Genomic DNA, 23296 nt, shown 5'->3' on the forward strand with positions numbered 1-23296 from the left:
CCTGGGGTGTTGCTGCAGCATGTGGGTCCTGGGGACTTGGTCCTGGAGGGGTTCCAACCCCCAGGGCAGCTCCCAGAGAAGGCCCCCAGCTGGGGCAGGGGAGCTGGCCATCCCTGGGTGGGCAGCAGAGTCTGAGATCCCGGAGAGTAAAAGCTGCCCTTGGAGGGGTGGTCAGCCAGGCTGGGCACACACTGGGGTCTCAGCCTGCATCTGAACGGAGCTGGGGGGCGGTGGGAGGGGAGATCAAGCACCTGCTGCAAGGGGAAGTGATTGGTGAGTGTACGTGGGTTGAACAGCATCCCAAAAGTTCGTGTCCATTCGGAACCTGGAACGTGGGCTTGTTTGAATAGGGTCTTTGCAGATTAATTAGTTGAGGCCTCACTGGATTAGGGTGTCCTTACGACAAGGGGAGAGCAACCGTAAAGTCATGCTGGGAAGAAGCCAGTGAAGGCAGGCTGGAGAGATGGGGCTACAAGCCAAGGAACACAGGGACTGCTGGGAGCCACCAGCCTCTGCAAGAGCGGAGGAAGCCTCCGCCTCTGGAGGTGGCACAGTGCTGACCTTTGACCTCAGACAACTAGCCTCCAGAACCGTGAGGTAATTAATTAGCATAAACCACACGGTTTGCAGTGATTTGTTCGGGTGCCTGGGACGCTAATACACTGAGGCAGGGTCTCCCACACTTCTCCAGGGTGGTCGTTAACCAGGGAAGGGCTGTCTTGCTGCTGTCACTGTGACCTCCAAGGCCGGGGGCCCCTGGCAAAGGTCATGACAGTTCATATTCCATGAGAGGCAGGCAGGAGCTCAGATGGGCAGGTGCTGTTCAAGGAAGACTGGGAAATTCTGAGGGGGGCTTTCTTTTTTTTTATTTTATTTTATTTTATTATATTATGTTAATCACCATACAGTACACCCCCAGATTCCGATGTAAAGTTTGATGCTTCATTAGTTGCGTATAACACCCAGTGCACCATGCAATACGTGCCCTCCTTACTACCCATCACCAGTCTATCCCATTCCCCCACCCCCTCCCCTCTGAAGTCTTCAGTTTGTTTCTCATAGTCCATAGTCTCTCATGTTTCATTCCCCCTTCTGATTACCCCCCTTTTCTTTATCCCTTTCTTCCCCTACCGATCATCCTAGTTCTTATGTTCCATAGATGAGAGAAATCATATGATAATTGTCTTTCTCTGCTTGACTTATTTCACTTAGCATTATCTCCTCCAGTGCCGTCCATGTTGCAGCAAATGTTGAGAATTCGTTCTTTCTGATAGCTGAGTAATATTCCATTGTATATATGGACCACAGCTTCTTAATCCAGTCATCTGTTGAAGGGCATCTCGGCTCCTTCCATGATTTGGCTATTGTGGACAATGCAGCTATGAACATTGGGGTGCATATGGCCCTTCTCTTTACTACGTCTGTATCTTTGGGGTAAACACCCAGTAGTGCAATGGCTGGGTCATAGGGTAGTTCAATTTTTAACTTTTTAAGGGACCTCCACACTGTTTTCCAGAGTGGCTGTACCAACTTGCATTCCCACCAACAATGTAGGAGGGATCCCCTTTCTCCACATCCTCTCCAACAATTGTTGTTTCTTGCCTTGTCTATCTTTGCCATTCTAACTGGCGTAAGGTGGTATCTCAGTGTGGTTTTGATTTGAATTTCCCTGATGGCTAATGATTTTGAACATTTTTTCATGTGTCTGTTAGCCATTTGTATGTCTTCATTGGAAAAGTGTCTGTTCATATCTTCTGCCCATTTTATGATTTGTTTATTTGTTTCTCGTGTATTGAGTTTGAGAAGTTCTTTGTAGATCTTGGATACCAGTCCTTTATCTGTGGTGTCCTTTGCAAATATATTCTCCCATTCCGTGGGCTGTCTCTTAGTTTTTTTGACTGTTTCCTTGGCTGTGCAGAAGCTCTTTATCCTGATAAAGTCCCATAAGTTCATTTTATCTTTTATTTCTCTTGCCTTTGGAGATGTGTCGTGAAAAAGGTTGCTCTGGCCGATGTCATAGAAGTTGTTGCCTATGTTCTCCTCTAGAATTTTGATGGATTCCTGTCTCACATTGAGGTCTTTCATCCATTTGGAGTTTATTTTTGTGTATGGTGTGAGAGAGTGGTCAAGTTTCATTCTTTTGCATGTAGCTGTCCAATTTTCCCAGCACCATTTATTGAAGAGACTGTCTTTTTTCCACCGGATGTTTTTTCCTGCTTTATCAAAGATTAGTTGCCCAAAGAGCCGAGGGTCCATTTCTGGGTTCTCTATTCTGTTCCATTGGTCGATGTGTCTGTTTTTGTGCCAGTACCATGCTGTCTTTGTGATCACAGCTTTGTAGTACAGCTCGAAATCCGGCATTGTGATGCCCCCAGCTTTGTTTTTCCTTTTCAACAGTTCCTTGGAGATTCGGGGCCTTTTCTGGTTCCATACAAATTTAAGGACTATTTGTTCCAGTTCTTTGAAAAATGTCCTCGGTATTTTGATCGGGATAGCATTGAAAGTGTAGATTGCTCTGGGTAGTATGGACATTTTAACTATGTTAATTCTTCCAATCCATGAGCATGGAATATTTTTCCATCTTTTTATGTCTTCCTCAATATCTTTCAAAAGTGATCTATAGTTTCTAGCATATAGGTCCTTTACGTCTCTGGTTAAGTTAATTCCAAGGTAACGCATGGTTTTTGGTGTTATTGTAAATGGGATGGATTCCCTAATTTCTCTTTCTTCAGTCTCGTTATTCGTGTATAGAAATGCAACTGATTTCTGGGCATTGATTTTGTATCCTGCCACCTTACTGAATTGTTCTATAACTTCTAATAGTTTGGGAGTGGATTCCTTTGGGTTTTCCATATAGAGTATCATGTCATCTGCAAAGAGAGACAGTTTGACTTCTTCTTTGCCGATTTGGATACCTTTGATCCCTTTTTGTCTTCTGATTGCTGTTGCAAGGACTTCTAGTACTATGTTGAATAATAGTGGCGAGAGTGGGCATCCTTGTCGTGTTCCTGATCTTAAGGGAAAGGCTTCCAGCTTTTCCCCATTGAGAATAATGCTTGCAGTAGGCTTTTCATAGATGGCTTTTATGAGATTGAGAAATGTACCCTCTATTCCTACACTCTGAAGGGTTTTAATCAGGAAAGGATGCTGTATTTTGTCAAATGCTTTTTCTGCATCAATTGAGAGGATCATATGGTTCTTGAGTCTTTTCTTGTTGATATGATGTATCACATTGATTGATTTGCGAGTGTTGAACCATGCTTGCATCCCAGGTATGAATCCCACTTGGTCATGATGGATAATCCTTTTAATGTACTGTTGGATTCTATTAGCAAGGATCTTGTTGAGGATTTTGGCATCCATATTCATTAGAGAAATCGGTCTGTAATTCTCCTTTTTGAGGGGGTCTTTGCCTGGTTTGGGGATCAAGGTAATATTAGCCTCATAGAATGAGTTTGGTAGCTTTCCTTCTGTTTCTATTTTTTGAAATAGCTTTAGGAGAATAGGTATTATTTCTTCTTTGAATGTTTGGTAGAATTCCCCAGGAAAACCGTCTGGGCCTGGAGTTTTATTATTTGGAAGGTTGTTTATCACTGACTCAATTTCTTCATAGTTAATTGGCCTATTTAAGAAATCTATTTCTTCCTGTTTCAGTCTTGGTAGTTTATAGGTTTCCAGGAAGGCCTCCATCTCTTCCAGATTGTTTAGTTTTTTGGCATATAGCTGTTGATAAAAGTTTCTAATAATCCTTGCAATTTCAATGGTGCTGGTCGTGACCTCTCCCTTTTCAGTCATAATTTTAATAATCTCAGTCCTTTCTCTTTGTTTTTGGACAAGTTTTGCCAGTGGTCTATCAATTTTATGGATTCTCTCAAAGAACCAGCTTCTAGTCCTGTTGATCTGCTCTACTGTGGTTCTGGTCTCTAATTCATTGANGAGGGGGGCTTTCTGAGGAAAGGGAGTGGGAGTGAGATGGTGGGTGCCAGGATGTTGGCTGGGAGAGCACGGGCTGGGGTCTGTTTTGGGGTGAGGTGTTACTGTGACTTCTAGGCAGAGAGGGGAGCTGGAGAAGGACCAGGATTTTGAGGACAGCGACCAAGAGCAGGCATGCTATCGTCCTGTGAGGGACGCACCTTCCTTCTGGCAGCAAGCCCCGCACCCTCTGGGTGGAGGCTGGGAGTGACTCTCAGGGGAAAGGGGGCAGTACTGGCTCTGCCCTTGTGACCCGCAGCCTACCATGGGGCCTCGGATTCTGTTGCCACTATGGTAGCCAACCCCTGAGGGCAATGTCCACACCACACGGGAGCAGCAGCCCAAACCCTGAGAGGACCAGCAGCCTTGGGCTCGCCTGGGTTCGAGTCCCAGCCCTGGCGCTTCCCAGCCATGCCTCGAGTCATTTCGCGTCTCCAGGGCCGGGTTTCCTTCTCTGGAAAGTGGGGGACGTCGTGGTCCCCGTCTCAGGGTGTTTGTGAGGGGTAAACAAGGTAATCCTTTGAGAGGTGCTCGGTGCACATGTGGTGAATGCTCCCGATGGTTAGCTGTTGCTATTTAGCATTAGTTTGGTAGCCTCGGTAAACGCAGAGGCAAGACGGAAAGGAAGTAATTACAGAAAACAGAAACAGCATAAAAATATAGGTTTCCAAGGTACAGGTTTCATATCCTGAGTGCCTGGGCTGCCTTAGCTCCCTTATGTCTCCCTCTCCCTGGGCTGGGTGCTGGGCTTCTGTGACATGGTCTTGCACTCTGGCCCCTGACCTGGAAGCCTTCAGCCTCTTCAGGCCCCTGTTGCTGGTGGCAGCAGCCCATACCCATGGAGGGGGGGCAGGGCTGCCGCAGGTCTAGTTCCTTGTCGGGCACTGTATTCGAGGGACCCAGCTCTGAGGTCTCAATTTTGGGAGAAACTCAGAAATCTCCTTTGGGATGAACTAACTGGTATTCACCCTTGACTCTTCACTTCTGCAATCTGGCTGGCTCTGCTCTGAAAATGGAAGCTGGGCTGGCATCTTGTTTTCTCTTGTGCCTGTTGCTGTCCCCCTCTGCTCCCTTTCAGAGCAGGAGGGGTCAGAAAGGATGGGTTTTGAGGAGGTCTGCTGTAGGAAGGTGAGTGGGAGCAACTCCTGGCCTGGAAGCCTGGTGTCCAGAGATTACGTGTGGGCCGCGGCTCCATTGCGACTGGCCATTGCAGCCTTGTCAAGATGTTGAATGTGTCCCACAGGGACTTCTCCCAGGAGTGACACTCTATGTGATGCCATTAGATACGCTACCTGCTTCTGAGCCTAGAGGTGGGTCAGGAGGCTAAGGAGACTGTTGCGTCCTGTGAACTCCTGAGTGCCTCGTGGGGTATGATTATTTTTTATTTCATTTATATTCAGTTCTGTGCACATCAGCTTACCATTGTTTGGGGGTCCTGGACACCTTCATTAAGATAGCAGCTTTCACCCTTTGCAGATCCTTTCCCTACAGACCATCGGCCACCTGATCTCAAATTGCCATTCCCAGTTTACCTCCTGGTTTGCGAAAGCTCTGTTTAAGGCCTTCAGTAGCCTGGGTATCTACCCACTAGTTGCAGACCCACTATTACAGAGGAGCACATCACCTGGGTATTTAAAGAATAACTGTCCTGTCAGCTATACAACTGGTCTACCTTCCTCATTACCATAGATTCATGTGTGTCGACTCATTGTTCCCCATTCCAGTGCAGCCGTAGATTCTATTCCTTCTTTCCTTTGAACACCAACATCACCACCAGCAATATCCAGATGAGATACAGGTTGCCCATAAGGGTGTCCAGTAGGCCAAGGGACAGCAAGAAAGAACACCATGACATACCATGCCCCCTGGAAGACCATCTGTGGGTGGACACCATCAGGCTTTCCTTCTGGGATGTGCTACCTTCCAGTGCAGGAAGCTGGAGGACTGCTCCTTGGAGCCTGGGGTCGGATGTATCAGCCTGATTGACTTTTGTCCCTGTGGTGTAGTTTTATTGTGGCTCTCTTCGAGCAGAACCTGACTGCCCCCTGGCCCCTCTTGTTTCCTGGTGGGTCTGGGCTGTGGTTTGTGATTTTTCACCCACTGTGCTATCATGTTGGGGGTTAAGTTTCAACATACACAGTTTTTGATGGCACAAACATTCAGTCTGTAGCAGACCCCTCAGGGGTTTTGTCTGCTTGGGCTGGAGCACGGGTGTTCTGGAAAGCCCTCTGTTGCATCCAGACTCTGTGACATTGCTCTAGATTCGACCTCGAGAATGCACTCATTCACACTCATTGCTGGACCTACTTCCTACTCCACATCCCATCATTGGCTGTGATGGCCTTCCCTTTCTTCCTGGGTCTGCCCTTCCTTGTGTCTCATTTTTGACTCAGGCTTTTCTTTCCTTTGTATTTTGTAATCCTGTGCCTTGTTCCTCATTCTTTGAACCTCAGCCTTGGCAGGGTCCTGCAGGGTATGTGTGAGAGACTCAGTAGAAGCAGTGAGGGACTTGACTGGGCCCCAGAGTCTGCTTATTCTAAGATAAGTTCATTTAAATGCTTGACGGGCTCACAAAGGGTCTTCTCACTCCTCACCTGGAGTTGTATCTTCACATAGGAATCACCATCTTTTTTTTGTCACAGGGGCATGTCTGTCTGCCTACTTTGTCTTCTCCTCAGATGAAACCAGAGGCTTCAGTTCAAATTTTCAGAAGCTCCAGAGTCTTGATGTTTCATCGACTTAAGTAGAGGTTTTCAGGGGGCTAGTGACTAGCCCAGTGGGACCCAATGGCCATCTGCTTCCCTGAGTGGTTTGCCGTGTCCCCTCTGATTTCCATCCCACCCACTCCCCGTGGGAGGCCCTGATTCGTGCTGACCTATTGCAAGACTGCAGCTCCCTGTGATCAGCGCCGCTGCTCAGTGCACATACTGCCCACACGGGAGGGGCATGGCTCCCGGCTCTCTGATGTCAGACGGGAGCTTGAAGTTGTCACTTGCTTTGGGATTGGAGGGTAGCAACAGGGAGGACCCACGCAAGTCAGGGCATAGGGGAAGGGCCTGTGGTTTGGAGGGTGTGGGGCGAGTGTCTGTCAGGGTGGCAGGGCCCTCACATAGGCATGCATGTTGTGACGTGTGTGTGTAAGTGTCCCGCTTGCAGGTGAACCAAACGGCCCATATTCTCTGCTCTCTGGATGCTGCATTCTGTGTGCTTGACCTTAAGCTGACAGGTGGGAACCCCCTTGTTTATAGATTTTATTTTTTTAAAGCCCTTTTTGTAAAACACTAACCTCAGCGAAGGAGAAAGAAGGAAGAAAAAGAAGAAAAAGCTGAGTTCAGCAACTGCAGTTTGCTGTATTTTTCATCTTGCCTCAGCAAGTTGGGACCACAAATAATTGGGTCTTCTATGGTTCAGTGATGCTGCTGCTCCAGACCGCGCTCTCCTCCTAAGGCAGGGTATTCCTGGGAGCCGGCATCGCTCCCCCTCCCCAGCCTGCTGGCTCAGGTGGTCTGCACGGAGGTGGGTGGCCAGGGCAGGGGATCCAGGTGGGAGGCGGAGCACGGAGGGAGCACTGACCAGCAAGAGGGTAGGTCATTAATTTCAGAATGATTTCTGGAATCAGCTAAACATTTCCTTTTAACCAGTTTTCCCAACTTCACATTCTTTGTTAGTTCAGGAAAAATGTCATTTATAATGGATGTTGCCTTGATAAATTGCTCCCGAGAAGCATAGCATTCTCATTAGTCTATATAATGAGAAAGACTTAGTGGTGACATAGCTGCCCAGATATTCGCCTGATTGGAAGAATATTTGCCTATGCCGTCTGCTCTAGAAGGCCTGGGATAAAGGGCAGGGGGGAAGGGGCAAAGGGCTCAGGCCCCCTGTAGGCTTTGTGGCTCCAAGGGTGTGATCTCCCAGCATGCTCTAAGAGCAGACCCCAACCCCATGGGGTCCTTTCTGCTTCCTGGTGGACACAGGCTGTCGTGTGCTATGGCTTCTTACCAATGCTGCCGCCCCAGCCCTCTCCTGTCCCTGGTCTGGCTGCCTGCATGGATTGGGACCTTAGAGTCAGCTGAAGAAGAGAATTTGGGTGCTATAGTCCTGCCTTGTTCTTTTTTTTTTTTTTTTTATTCCAAAAGAAAAAGAAGAGTATACATATATAGAGGGAATTCTGTTTTGCAAAGTACTTTTGCATATGTGGTTTCATTTCAAGTGCTGAGAGATGCAGTGGTAGTTCTAGGGTTTATGGCTTATAAGCAGCGGCATTTTGACCCAAATACTCAGCCCCATTGCAGATTCCTTTTGCCCTTCTGCTTGTTTGAGAATGGACAGTTTACCCAGCCTTTCTCCACAGGGACCCATTGTGTTTTTCTCTCTAGGGCCCAAGGCACTTCTTCATGTTAAGACTGGTGCTTAAGGATGTGTGTTAATTCTTGCAGGCCACTGGGGCCTCCTTTAGCAGATGGCTATTACCAGGCATAGTGAAGATACTTTTCCAAATTCCTAATAACCACCAGGCAGGATTGCTGGAGGAGGAATGCAGACCCACCAAAAGGCTGTCTTTCTTGATGCCTAAATTAATGCAATGTTGACACATTTTGCTGTGCTGTCAGCTAGAAATCTGGAATAATTTTATTTTTCAAGAGGAGGTAATAGGAGAGTTCTTGGCTCTCCTCCTGCTTTGAGGAAAGTTTCCTAGTCCTCCAGAATAGTTCCCATTCATCCATCCATCCATCTACCCACCCTCCCACTCATCCATTCACTCATCTAACCATCCATCTGTCCACCCAACCATCCATCCATCCGTCCATCCATCCACCCACCCACCCACCTACCCATTCATCCACCCACCCACGTAATCATTCATTCATTCATTCATTCATTCATTCATTCATTCATTCATTCATCTTTTCCTCCCTCCTTCCCTTCCTCCTTCCATCCAGTGGCTGTTGAGTCCCTATTTGGTACTACTCCGGACACTGAAGATTCCAACATGAATAAGATTGTTCCTGTTCTGAAAGAACTCATAGTTTAATGGGAGAATAAGATATGAAAAGTACAAATTATGATATGGTTGGTGGTGCAAGCTCATTAATTAGAGTTTATGAAACATGTTCAGAGTTGGAGCAGAACATTCACAGAAAGGGTTCTGGAAGACCTGGCACCTGAGCTGGGTTTAGAAGGGTGAACTGCAAGAAGTTTAAGGAGGACATGGCTGGGGGATGGCATTCCTGGTAGAAGCAGCTCCACAGGATAAGGATCTGTGAAGCATCTCGGTTGGGGAATGTGTGTGCTCTTCGATACTGCTGTGAGGTTTGGGGTGGGAGAGGAGGAGTGTGAGGAGAGATGAGATAGACATTAGTGGAGTCTAGATTATGGGGGGCATCAGGGTGGTACACGACGAACTGAAGAAGCCTGGTGCATCAGTCTGTAGTCACCAGGTCAGATGGACCCTTCATAAAAGCCAAGGCTAGCCTACTAGCATGCAGGGCATAGCCCTAAGGTGTTATATGGGAATCTCCGTTACTTTCTCCGAAACTACTAGACCTTTTTTATGGATTAGCATGCTCACAGAGGGGTGAGTATTTACCCAAGTTTGTACCCCTTGTAATTTGCAGAGTTGGGGTTTGAAGGTGATTTTGCTCTTAGCCACGATGCTGTTCTCCCTCTTCTGTTGCTCTGAAGTTTAAGCTAAGCATCTACCTCTGGATTTTTCTCATATGTTATGTTTCAGGAAATGTTATTTGATGTAAAAATCTGTCTGAATCTCTATAACAATATGCCACGGAATAATAGGGTTTGGATGGATTGCAAAGGCCGAGAAACACATTCTGTGGAGGTTGAAGGGAGGGGAAATGCTGAGAATAACAATGACGGGGAGGGATCTGGGTCTTTGAGTAGGAGTTCCTCATGGTCAGGAAGGGGAAAGATGAATGTGGGAACTGCTAGAACAGAGAACAGAGGAAACAAGCTAATGGGACTTCAGGTGTCAGCATCTTGGGACTAATTCCTCAGGTTAGGAAGACCAGGTGAGTGGCTGACCACTGAGAACGGGGACCTTGCCTGCTCCCTGGCCCTGCAGGATTGCCTGCTACCCCCAAATGGCAGGAGGTGGACCTGGAGCTCTTTGCTCTGGAGTAGGAGGGAGGGGAGTGGTGGGGAGAGAGAGGGGGGAGAAACCTAACCTCATAACACCACCAAGAACCATATCAGCATTCAGAGAAAGTTGAAAGAAATCTTTCAGCTGGCTGGCTACCTAGCTCAAGGCTAACCACACTCTTAACACAATAATAAGTCAATCCTCACTGAATAATTAAATAGAGAGCCTTCATAAGTATTGACTTAATGTGACAGCAAGTCTATAGTGACTCAGGGTTTGCTTATGTAAACACAATCTCTTGTTCAGCTTACTTAGCAGTTCAATGAAATAGAACAGTCCTTCAATTAAAATCAAATGATGCATATGTTTAATTCTTTTCTCTTCTTACTGGGTAATAATAGGTTTGGAACTTAGGTGAAGGGATTGGGGAAAAATGGAGAAAAGGCTATCTGCCTATCTGCTTGTGTTTTCAGAGGCCGTGAAGGAGTATATCCAGAGGTGGCCTTGGGAAGACGGATATGGTCTTGGCTTCCATCTCTGGGCCCTGGGTAGGAGACCCATCCAGACCTTCCTGATCCTCTCTTAAAGCAGGCTTGGCTTGGCCACAGTGGTCGGTGTGGGTGTGGCTGTCTCTTGATGGTGGCCTGGGTCTAACTGATTGCTTCCGGTCCGCTGGGGGTGCAGCAGTTCCAACCACAGCACTCTCCAGGCCATTTCTTACGGATGCCCTCATGCCTGGAGGGGAGAAGGGGATGCTGTGGCATCTCCAGGCTGGATGGCGAGGGGGGCCAAGGAGCCAAGGGGGCATGCCACTGATTCCCTTGGGTGACACCAGAGGAGAAATAAACCTTCCTCGTTCTGTGGCTTCAGAATGCTGGGAGAAGGGGGGGGGCTGGGAAAAAGATGGAGGGTGAGGGGGCAGGCCGGATGGTGGAACGGAAAACCCTGTCGGCTTCGGAGCTAAGATTTGAAGCTCAGTCTTCTGGCCTCGCTGCTGAGATAGTAACTGAGTTAATTAACCTCTCTAGGTCTTTGTTTCCTTATCTGTAGAGCAGAGGTAATAATGCCAGCTTCAGAGAATTGTTGTCAGAATAAAATGTGAGGATGTTAGGAGAAGTACTTTGTGTGACATTGTACAAATGCAGGAGATCAGAGATGTTATGTGCCTGGGCTGGGCCTAAAGGGAGAGGGCGCATGCCTTCTGCACCATGTTGCATGCTCAGGAGTGGACAGTGGGGTCTTCTGATCTCAGCAGCGGTGGCAGAAAGCGGGGGCTGGGGCATCTGCTATGTACCAGGCACCATCCAAATACTTACGTACATTTGCTCATTGGACATCTCATTCAGTCCTTGCCATGACCACATGAGGTAAATACTATCATTACCTCAATTTTCTAGTGAAGAAATTGAGACTTGGAGAGGTTTAATGACCTACTCAAGGTTACAAAGTTAGTGAGCAGCTGAAGCCAAGCCTCAAACCCAGCCAGCAGGCGAGATGTCAGAAAACGGACCTTATGGTGCGCTTCTGGCTGGGGTGGAGGGGAGAGGGGCTCTCGCAGAGTTCAGGACCTCCTGTGGGAGGAGAGCCAACATTTCCACCTGTGGCAGCCTGCGCTGGGGTCGTGTTCATGTCCAGAAGGGCCTGGTCTGCATTTCCCAGCCTGGCACCGGGTTCTGTCTCCAACCTGTAAGCTCCTGTGTATTGGAGCTGCCCTGGAGTGAGGAGCCGGTTCCCTGAGATGGTAGCTTTTTTCTCTCACCCTCTTTGTCTTGGGACAGAGGGTCAGTTAAATTTGCTGATGCTCCTGGAACCGGTAACACTTTTCCTAAATGAAGGCTTAGAAAAAATCATTGTTTATAATAACTCAGGATTCCTGAGACCTCATTCAATTAAACTTGAAGAAATAATTACAATCTTAAAGAAACTTTATTAAAAGAGAACATAACGAACAGTGTATTCTATTAGCATCTTTGAAATTTACTTCTGGATCTCATTAGTTTATAAATTTACCATTTTTTCCCTGTTTGCAACCAGGCTGTGCACACTGTATTGTCTCCTGATTTTTAATCCCTTCACGTGATTTCATGTTTGACTTTTCATACATTGGCACAATCTACATCCTTGTCATTTTTAATAGCAAGGCAGCTTTCTGTGCCTCGTCCGTCTGAGCCATTCCCCTCTAGTGAAGCTGGGGAATGAATCCGAGGCCGGGGCCATCTTCCTTCGTGAATTCTATTAGCATCTGTTTTCCAAAGCTCTCACTAAGGTGTTCTGCAATGCTGGCGCTTTCACACGGGTTAGTCAGACCCTTCGTGGGTTTGGTTTTTGATCTGTGTCCTTTTCGGCGTATGCCTTTTTTGGTTGCTGTGAACTTGGACAGAGAAGGTCATATAAAATCAGACAGTAAAGCTAAACATTAGTCAAGAGTTTTTCTGTTTTAAGGGACAGAGTCCCAACTAGCTTAAGAAAACTAAAGAGGAATTTATCGGCTTCCAATCAAATAGAAAGGGTAGGAGCATATTGCAGGACTCAGATACAAATGGGCCTGGGCCTGTGTCGCCTTGTCTCTTGTTTCTGCCCCTCTCTGCAGGTTAGTGGCGTGTTTATTCTTATTGTGACCATGAGGCTAGAACCATCGTCCTGATTTATCGGGCTCACATCTATGGTGTCTCATAACCAGAGAGAAAAGAGTGTTCTTCCTTGTCATCTCCATTAGGAAAACCTCAGGGAGGGACCCTGTTTAGCCTCGCTTGTGTTACTTCCTCATCCCTAAACCACTAGTCAGGGTGGCCGGGGACAGAGATGTAGGGCTGGCCCAGCCTGGGTCCCGTGTCCACCTTCGGCCCAGGACGGTAGAGTGCCATGGTTGACAGCCTTTACTAGAACTACCCGGCTGGAGGAGGAGGTCCCTTCCCTCAGTCCACCCCCAGGGAAGCTGCTATTCTGGGCAGATAGAATAAATATTCACTGAACACTTGAAGAATACACAGAAGGGAAGGAAGCCAGGTTGGACCTTGAGTTCATGAAATCCGTGGTGGCAGTGTCCTGGAAAGGACGAAGGATCAGGCTGTCCGCGGTGAGCCCTGCAGGTGTCAGAAAGCAGCCGCGTGGGTGAAATCCATTTTCCCCTTTCTCAGTGTCACATAACATTGAACCCACTTAACCAGGCCCTGCGCTGCTGGAGGGGACCTCAGAAAGCCATTCCAGAGGCACTTGGGTCTATTAAAGCCATTTTCTCTGCATTCCCATAAATTGTCTATGAGGCCTATCGTGAGTAATTTGCACTTCTCGGGAGCCCCCTTTCCCCTCCATGAAATATTCAAGTGCCCTGTTCGTTTGCATGAGGCAGCGCTGGTGGCTGCCTCTGGAATCATTGTCCGCTGTGGTGGATCATGACAGCAGAGCGGGAGGAAAGACCGTGTCCTTGTTCGCAGGTGCCTGGTCTTGGTGTGCTGGCTGTCGGTCATGTGGCTGTGCGGTCTGCCTCTCAGAGCGGCTGTGTCCTCGCTGGGGAATATGTCTACTTTGTGGGATTGTTCAGAAAATTAAATGAGGTCACAGTGTCGGGCACATAATAGGTTCTCAATAAATATTAGCTTCCTTTTTTCCTTTTCCACTTCTATAAAAAACCAAGAGAGACCCATTGGTTTCCATGGCAGCAGCATAACAGGTATAACCTGATAAATGGGAATTTTGGGAAGCTGACAAGAACTTCAAACCAAAATGCCATGTACTGGTCGGCATTGGAATGCTTTGGGGTTCTGTGGAGTGATTCACCTTTTATTGTTTTAGGGGAGACAGACTGGAGATCGGGAAGGTAATTGTAATTTAGATCAAGGGCGGTATAGGTGCTTGTACTTTTGCTTGGCTAAGACCCAAGCATAGAACTGAGAAGAGTGTGTCCAAGTGTAAGTGCCTCTGTGTGTGTGTGTGTGTGTGTGTGTGTGTATGTGTGTAAACACAAGTGCTCTTTGTCTGGGGACCAAGAGCCTTCTCAGGTCATGGCCTGAAGCGTTACTTTCTTCCCTGACTGGGTCATAAAGTGGGGCTATTTAAAGCTGAGACTGGGGAGTGGGGTCTCAAGGGTCCCCAGAAGCCCCGCTCTGCAGCCCATGCAGATGGGCACAATCCCAAACCTTGGTGTGCCTCAGCATCCCCTGGAGGGAGTGTGAAAGCCCAGACGGCTGGACCCGGCCCCTAGAATTTCAGATCTCGTATGTCCGGGGTGGGCCTGGAGAACTTGCATTTCTAACAAGGTCCCAGTTGATGGTAATGCTGTTGCTCTGTGGACCACACTGAGAACCGCTAACCTGTAGGAAGTCTACCTGGCCTCTCCAGGTTGGGTGATCTCCGCTTGTGTGGGTGGATCTCTGCACATCCAGCCTTGCCTCCTTTTCCCTCTGCAGGAGCACACCTGCCTGTCAAATAGGGTTGCCAGATCTAACAAATAAATATTCAGGATTTGAATTCCAGATGAACAATGAAAAACCACTTAGTGTTAGTATTAGTTATGTTTAGCTTAACGTTACTATGTCCCAGATATTGCATGGGATATACTTACACTAAAAAATGCGTTGCTTACCTGAAATTCAAATTAAATGGACATCCTGTATTTAATCTGGCAACTGTTTCACCAGATTGGGGGTCAAGTGTCTCTCCGTGCCTCTCCTGACACTTGCCTGTGATTGAATAGGCTACAGCTGCTGGTAAAACCAGCCCAAAGAGGGTTTGTGTTTTTCGGACAGAGCCACCTGCTGCCCCTGAGCTCATTTGGCAGTCTCCACTTGGTCTCCCTAGGATGGACTTGGCTTGTGTTCATATTGGTTCTCTTGCTGGCTTTCTGTGCTTTTCTTTGTCTGTCTCTCTTTCTCTCGTGCTTTCTTTTATGCCATCTTTCTTATGGGGATTCTTAAAAGACAGAAATATGCAAATGATGGGGGTGGGCCAAGGTAAAAGTCTGTTCCTAGCAGTGAGAACAGAGTCCACAGAGCTGACCTCACGGTGTCTGCAGGGAAGAGTATTGGCAGCCTGAGGATGGCGCGGGGAGCCTCAGTGGCTGGCCGTGCATTGTGAAAAGGATAACATTGACCTTGGAGAATGCACCTCCCAGGGCTGGGCTGGGAGCATTCATAGGGCTGGTTCACATGGGGGCTGGAGTCCAGCGTGTTGCCGGCTAGCAGGAAACTGACACTGCTTGGTCTCTGATGCGGACAGAGGGAGCCGGCTGCCATGGACTTCAGCCTGTCTTGAGGGGCAGACGGTATGAGCAATCAGAGGCCTTCTGGAGACTTGGACACGGCATCCTCCTAACTGGCCCCATTTGGCCCTCTCTCTTGCCAAGGCCACTTTGATGCTGAGAATGGAGAAATGGAGGAACAGAAGGCCTAGCCATGGCCCTTCCCTTTACCCGCCCGTTTGCTGGCTGCTGGGCCCGGGCCTATTTCCTCTCTTCCCTGTGCTCTGAACAGAGCTGAGGGGCCTGCTTGTAGGAGGTAGGCCATGGCCTTCGAGGGGTCTGGCAAAGGAGCCTTGTGCATGTCGCCTGGCTTTGGGGCCTGTGTTCTTCTTCCTGTGTCCTCAGAGTGACATGGAGAGTAACAGTGGGTAGGGAGGCCGTCGTGCACCTGGGGCCAGCAGGGTGACGCTGGAGCCTTGTGGTGAGGGACAGGGTGAGGGGCCATCTCTCCCGGCTTGCCTTGTATGGGACGCAGACCGACCCAGGTTGAACAGGTATTTCTCCTTCTATACCGGACACAGGAAATGCTGTTCCCTGTTTGCACTTGCCGGTGCTTGGTAGGCACAGTGCTGGGGACAAGATGTCTGGATAGAGAAGGAAGATAAGCTGACGCCTCCTCGAAGTGCCCCAGCTAGCTAACATAGCCCCTTGAGGAAGACAGGCGGGCACGACTCACACAGTTGAAAAACTGGGGACTCTGTGCTCAGAGACATGACAGGCCTGCCCAAGGTCACATAGCTAGTGAGTGATAGAGAATGGCCACGGAACAGACACTTTCTCCTCTCCCAGCAGCTGGATCTGCCCTTCCCCCCACCCTTACTTGGGGGTCCTTCACCTTCCAGTTCCCCGCTTCCTTTTCTCTCATCTCTTGTCCAGTGGCCTTGTCTCTCTTTGTGGACATTCTCCTTGCTTGTGCTTTGTGCCTTCTCTAGCCTGTGGGCCCCAGTGACATTTTGAGAGGCCTTGTGGATGCTGGGGCCAGGGAACATCCTTGAGGTTCCTGGTGCCAGTGAGTGGAGAACTCACCTCGCAGAAGGGAAGGAGGCCCCGTGTGCCCTTTGGGGAGTGGAGCTGCCTGGGAGGCTCCCCTAAGGTCTGCGGCAGTGGGCAGTGTGCTTCTCCTCAAGCCCTGGGTCCTGGCCTGGTGGCCATTCTACCCTGACCCCATCAGCTGGGATTTCTTTCTGACATTGCACTGACATGCGTACCCTTCCCATCCTTAGTCTGTCAGTCACGTGGCAGGGACTCAGTACGTGTTTAGAGGAAGGATGAGGAAAATCAGTAAGGTCTGCCACTCGGGAAACATACGTCCCAGTTCAAGAGACCAAGTAGGGCAGTGTCAGTAGGTCTCTCTACAGTTAAGTATGAATTGCAGGCTCCAGACTCTCGGTGTGGCTGGAGTACGGAGATGGGAGAAATCCACACAGCAGGGGTGGTCAGAAAGGGCCTGGTGGCAAAGGGCTGCAGGTGGGCCTTGGGGAGGTGCTGAGAGGGAGCCCGGCCTTAGTGTGATCAGGCGGGATAGGAATGCCCTCCTGTATTTGGGCTAAGAGATGACTTTGAACGCCTCTGGGGGGAGGAGATGGAAACTAGGGCTTTGCCTGTCACTAGTAGCCTCCTTGCTCACAACCCGCAGGAGCTCCGTTCTGGCTTTATGCTGCCCAGCTGCAGGCTCCTTAGCTTTGGGCCTGACCATGCGCCCTCGGTTCCTTCTGGAGGGAGGTACTTGGCCAAAGTGAGCAGTGAAGTCCCTGAAGGGGCTGCATGGGTTTCCTGTGGCCGCTGTCACAGAGTCCTACAAGCTGGGAGGCTCAAAAGAGAAATTTAATGTCTCCCAGCTCTGGAGGCCAGTGGTCTCAAATCGAGGTGTCGGCAGGGCCGAGCTCCCTTGAAAGGCTCCGAGAAGAATGTGCCCCACGCCTCTCTCTCAGCCACTGCTCTTGCCTGCAATCCTTGCCTTCCTGGGTTTGCAGGTGCGTCCCTCTTGTCTCTGCCTCCGTCTTTACATGCCTTCTCATTGCGGCTGTGTCCCTCTCCCCCTTCTTATAAGGACAGCTGTCATTGGCTCAAGGGCCCACCCTCATCCGCTAGGCCCTCATCTCCGTCAGGCTGCAAGGAGCTCATTCGAAGTAAGGTCCCATCACAGGTGCTGGGAGTCAGGACGCACTTCAGCCCACAGCACATGCCTAGAGCTGTTGTTTCACTTGCCTCCAAATCCTCTCTACCTAGTAAAGTCCCTGCCCCCACCCCAGGTCTCTGGGGGACTGGGGTGTGGGCAGAGGCCACCCCACTCACACTGTCAGAGGGCCTTCGTGCACGTGCAGGGCACACAGTAGGACAGACGCTGTTCTTGCTGTTCAAGACCAGGTCTTACTCTGCAGGACTTGAAGCCTTGGTTAGAAATGCTGTTAGAAGCCTGGGTTAGAAAAGCCCCTGCTTGGGGGCTGGGTAGTGAGGAATAGAGTGTTTCTGGGCAGGAGTGAGATGGAAGACAACTGCAGATCTCCTTTTCTCAGGGATGCAGAATGTTGGTTGTGGAAGGACCCTTCAAGGAATTCTGCGTGGGAGCAGTGAGACCTGCCGGAAAGGGCCCCCACCCCATCCTTAGTTCTGGGACAGAGCCCTGGCTCCACTGCTCGGAGCTCCATGATCTTGGGCAAGTAGCTTCTCTGAGTCTCGGCTTCCTCCTCTGTCACTAGGATAGTAACAACAATTGCTTGTCACATCTCAAAGAGTTCAGGTCTCAGTGTTTGTTGAGGATCGAATGATAAATGGATGAATGTGGAAGTATCTTTTCTTAAGTCATTTTTTTATGGTGGTAAATTTATACATTATGTAAAACTTAATTTTAACCATTTTTGAGTGTGCAGCTCAGTGGCATTAAGTATATTCACGTTGTTGTGCAACCAACACCACCATCCCTCTCCAGAACTTTCTCATCTTCCCAGACTGTGAAAATGTCTTTTGCAAAGAGCACTTTCTATTCACTTGGTAAATAAGGAAACCGAGTCCTGGAGAAGTCAGGGCTTGCCTGAGTCACCCCGTGAATTAGGGGCTGAAGCGAGAATGCTGGTCCCCGGCCAGTTAGCGTGGTGCTCACCGTCTGTTTCCCACGCCTCTGTGGGCTGCAGGGTCTGGGGACACGTAAGGCATCCTTGGGGTTGAATTCCCCCAGAGAGCTTCCTCTCCCCAAACCGTATGCCCTGGGACAAACCAGAATGTGTCCCGTGGTGGGACACACCCAGCTGTCTGCTCTGAGGGTTTTCCTCTCAACCTCTTGTCTCTCTCTTCCGCTCCTTTCTCAGACAGAACAGAGCTCCAGTGGATGACCAGGGCAGCTGAATTTGGGGCAGCCTTTGGGATGGCTTTGTGGGGTACCTTATAGCGTGGAGAGAGTGGGGGCAGCGAGTCGAGGGCTGGGTTCTGGCCCTTCTGCAGCTACCACAGCCTTCTCACTGAGCATGTATTTCTTGAGGTCCTAGTGTGTGCCCTTTGGGAAAACACCAGTGAACAAGACTTTATTCCTCCCTGTTTGGAGCTGCTATGAGACACAAATGGTATGATACATGAGGACCCCACGGCAAAGGTCACTCGCCTATAGGAAGTGATGACGGGGTGGGGGTAGAGGTGACATGGCCACCCCCAGCCCAAGCTGATGGGAGCCAGGGTGCTGGGCAGGTCAGACTTGGGTGCCTTGGGCTCTGTGGGACCTTCCACATCAGGTGCTGGAGACAGACCCCCGTCAGAGAGCATCTGCCTTCAGGCGGCTCAGTCAAGGAGGGAGGTGCCCAGGTAATTATGAAGCAGTGTCATGGGTGCCAACAGAGGGGAAGGGGTGACGGCAGCTTATGTCACCAGGGCAAGAAAGGGCTGATTCTGCCCTCGTGGGACAGGGAAGCAGGAGGAGGGCCAGCAGGGGAGGCTTTGCTCCAACCTGATTCAGAAGAGGCCAGTCAAGAAAGCCCACGGGTTTCTCACCCCAGGGAGACTCTTCCTTACCTGCCTGAGGGCTGGCTCCCGTGACCCTCAGACGGACCCTGTGAGATGGTGGGGCAGGGATTATTGTGCAAATTTGCAGGCAGGCAGAGTGATGTGTTGAAGGCCTTGGGCAAGGTCACCCAGGAGTGTTGGCCAAGCAGAGAGCAGAGCCCACTTTCCTGCCTTGGTCCCAGGCATCCTTGGCAAACCCACCCTAGGTTCGGTCTGTGTTCCTCTGATGGAAAGATCCATTCATAGCCCGCCAGGCTTCAACTGTGTCCCTGGCTTTCCAGGAAGTCTTGTCCCCAGGAGCTCCCAGCCCAAAGCCCCCCACAGGCTTGGGTCCCCCCATGTTAGTCCTCTCCATCTTCCTAGCTTCCACCCACTCTGGGAACCTGCGGGGAGGAGCTGCTCTGCCACAGAAAAGGTGGGAAGGCGGCCAGACTAAACCGTTCTCTCTGTTGGGTCTTCTTCTGACACCAGGTCCCGGCTGGCAGACTTCCACGCCAATTGTCGTGCCTCCTACCAGACGCTCACCAGCTGCCCTGCCGACAATTACCAGGCGTGTCTGGGCTCCTACGCCGGCATGATTGGTAAGCCGCCCCCGTGCACCTGGGCTCGAGGTGGCTCGTAGCTGCCCACTCCCCACAGGCAGGGGCCCGGCTCAGGGCCGGAGGATGGACAGCCTGAGCTTGCTCTTCTCTGCAGTGGGAAACCAGAGGAGAGGCCAGCCCTTTATTGTGGAGGGAGGATGGCCCTGGGGGTCTTATAAGGCTTTTGAAATGAGAAGGTAACATTTATTGCCTGGTTCGGGCATTCCAGGTACTGCACTGAGCGGTATACACAGACGGTCTTATTTTAGTTCTCACGACAGTGCTTACTAGGGAGGGGTTGGTATCTCTGTTCTATAGATGGGGAAGCTGAGGCTTAGAGAGATTGAGTAACTTGTGCAGGTTCGCCTAGCCAGTAAATGTTGGCACTGGGATCTAAACCCAGGATGTGCGCCTTAGTCTCCGTGGCTCTAGAACGCACGCGGTGCTTGCTGGCGGAGAAGGCATGGGCCCATGCTTCAGGAAGCAGGGGGCAGGGTGGCGGCTTCTGGATACCTCCTCTGCTGTCTCGCTCTGTCCTCCGTGTCCATGCCCCTCTGCTACCTGTGGCATGGCCCCTCCGTCACTGGGATAGTCATGCTGAGAGTGTGTTTGTGAGTTGGGATGTATATGTGTTTGAGGGGCCAGGTGGGAGGGAGGGGGGTTCCCAAGCTGCTTCTCTGTTGTGTCTGGGGCCTGGGGCCCAAAGAGAAGGCCTGACCATTCCTCTCTCCTTTGCCTTCCCTTTCTCCCTGCCCAGGGTTTGATATGACACCCAACTACGTGGACTCCAGCCCCACTGGCATCGTGGTGTCCCCCTGGTGCAGTTGTCGTGGGAGTGGGAACATGGAGGAGGAGTGTGAGAAGTTCCTCAGGGACTTCACTGAGAACCCGTGCCTCCGTAAGTCCTACCAAGTCCTCCCGGTGCCCCTCACGTCCCGGAGGAGCCCTGCATGGCTGCCGTAGCCATCCCCTTCTTCTCCGCTGGGATGCTTAGTGTGACCCATGGGGCTGTCCCAGCAACCTACAGAGACCTGGGGTTGTGTGCTCTTGGAGACTCCTCCTGCTGAATGGTTAGTAGGCCAGCCTCAGTTTACTACTCGAGGCCTTGAAGCTATGTCAGGTCAAGGTCAAAAGTTTCTAGTCTGTTATCCTGAGAGCTTCAGCCAGGTTCCTTCTCAGCATCTGTCACTTGTCTCTTTAAGGATCCATTCCCGCTTAGAATCGGTGACTTTCTTTTCAAGTCAAAAGGCTAGAGAGAGAAGTTAGCCACAAGTCCTGCCTGCTTTGGTCTGCTCAGGCTGACACCCATGCCTTCCACCCATTTGAAAATCACCACCCCCCCATCCTTTCTTGCTTCCCTCCATCAATCCATCCTCCCTTTCTTTATAGCATTGGGGATTCAGAGAAGTGAGTCGCAGTGCCTGTCATTGAGAAGCTCACAGTCTCAGGAAGGCACACTATCATGGGGTCACTGTGATCACAGTATGGGGCAAATGATGCTGGGGTGGAGGTCTGTGCTGGGCTCTTCAGGAGCCCAGACTGGCAATACCAGTCAGCCTGGAGAAAAGGCCCTGGGAGCTTCTCAGAGGCTGGCGCATTGAGGGACACTGGGCATCTGTCAGCTGACGAGGCAGGGAGGGCATGCCAGTCCACCTTGGGCAGAAGCAGCCTGTAGGAACTGCAGACGCTTAGTGTTGCCAGAGAGCACCTGGACAGGGAGGGAGAGTCCTCCTCGTGAAGGGCCTTGCAGTCCTGAAGATGTTAGGATCTTGTGGTCCTGCATGTGGCGGAGGTGGTGGTGAGGCCACTAAAGGGGCATCAGCAGGTGGCATTGTACCAGACCCACATTGCAGAAAATCCACTTTCTGGTTCTGGTGTGGAGGGGTGGGGATGTGGTTTTGACAGGTGGCCCAACACAAGTCTGCTCAGAGAGCAGAGAAGCTGCTCACAGAGAGGACAGTGTGATTGAACTGGAGCGGTGGTGGGGAGGGGAGAGGAGAGATGGAGTGGACAGGTCTTTAGGAGGAAGGCCTTACTGGTGGCAAGTGGGCAGTTAGGGAGGCATAGTGGGGGCCTGGTGGGAGAGTTGACCCCTCCAAGACTGGAAACATGGCCAGAAAGCAGTGATGCAACAGGAGGGAGTGATGCCTAGTTGGGACATAGACGTGATGACCTTGAGGTGTGTCTGGGACTTGGAGGTAAAGATGTTTGTAGGCACTTTGTTCCAGGGTCAAGTCTTGGGGACAGTTTTGTCCAAGAGGTCATTATTTAGTCCTCAGTGCATTGGTGTAATGGTATGGGAGTGGGTGAGGCCACCCCGGGAGGAGGGCTGAGTCGGGGGCTCCTGGAATGCCAGCAGCAGGACCTGGAGCCAGGAGAACCTGTGCTGGGGAGGGGGAGTTTGGGAGGTGGGGGGATTGGTGTGGGCAAGTGGTCTTCAGCAGTGGATACCCTAGAGAAGCCGGTGCTCACTGCCACGGGCCCGGCTTGCTGGCTCCTTCCAGGCTCCCCACATCCACTTCCCGTTCCCTTCCTCTTCCACATTTCTTTCTCTTGTGGTTTCTTTGTCTTTTCCAACCTCACTCTTGCTGTTTTCTCCTCTACGTGTAAGATGTCAGTAGTGTCTGGAAAGGAGCTCCGGAGAAGTTAAGTTTGGACAAGCCACAGCCTGTCCCCAGCTCTGGGTTGTTCCAGAGAAGGCAGCCTTAGGATGTGAGGGGCAGTGTCCGGTTTCTCTGCACCTACCTGCTCTCTCCCCCCACAGGGAATGCCATCCAGGCCTTTGGCAACGGCACAGATGTGAATCTGTCCCCTAAGAGCCCCTCATTCCAGGCCACGCAGGCCCCTCGGGTGGAGAAAACACCTTCTTTGCCAGATGACCTCAGTGATAGCACCAGCCTGGGGACCAGCGTCATCACCACCTGCACATCTGTCCAGGTGAGGGGCTATGGCTCTGCAGCTGGGGAAAAGGAGCGGGGGGCAGGTTGAGGGCCTTAGAGAAGCACCTTGACACCCGAAGGAGGGGTGGGACATTAGCCAACTGGGGGCCAGGGACGGGCGCATGAGTTCCTTCCTTTGGATCAGGACCCAAGAGCAGGGAAGAGCTGTCGGGGCTAGTTTTTTGCGCAGACGTTCCCTAAGCATTCACCTTACAAGCGTGAAGCACCTGTCCTATCAGAGGATTGTGCTGGATGCCATGGGGCTCCAGAGAAATGTAAGGGTTACCATCACGAACCATCTGCTAATTACCAGGTATTGTGCTTGCAAATTCTCTACCTATTTCATTGCATTTTCACACAGTGAGGTGTTTTATGCATGGGAAACTGGCCCAGGAGGGTTAGGCAGCATACCCAAGGTCACACAGCTGGTTAGTGGTAGAACGAGATTTCAAACCAATGTCATACTCCAGAACCCATGGTG

General features: G+C 50.5%; 1 protein-coding gene across 5 annotated transcripts in view; it reads left to right on the plus strand.

Moving 5' to 3' along the window:
* Positions 1-23296, plus strand: part of GFRA2 (GDNF family receptor alpha 2) — a 103621-nt gene that overhangs the window by 50913 nt on the left and 29412 nt on the right. For all 5 annotated transcript variants that reach the window (XM_034661315.1, XM_002914785.4, XM_034661316.1 and 2 more), the window contains 3 exons: positions 19767-19876; positions 20634-20774; positions 22641-22813. In XM_034661315.1, the coding sequence (XP_034517206.1) occupies positions 19767-19876; positions 20634-20774; positions 22641-22813 (424 nt within the window). The remainder of the gene's footprint in view (positions 1-19766; positions 19877-20633; positions 20775-22640; positions 22814-23296) is intronic.

Source organism: Ailuropoda melanoleuca, chromosome 5, assembly GCF_002007445.2.
Source record: "Ailuropoda melanoleuca isolate Jingjing chromosome 5, ASM200744v2, whole genome shotgun sequence".
Lineage (NCBI taxonomy): Eukaryota > Metazoa > Chordata > Mammalia > Carnivora > Ursidae > Ailuropoda > Ailuropoda melanoleuca.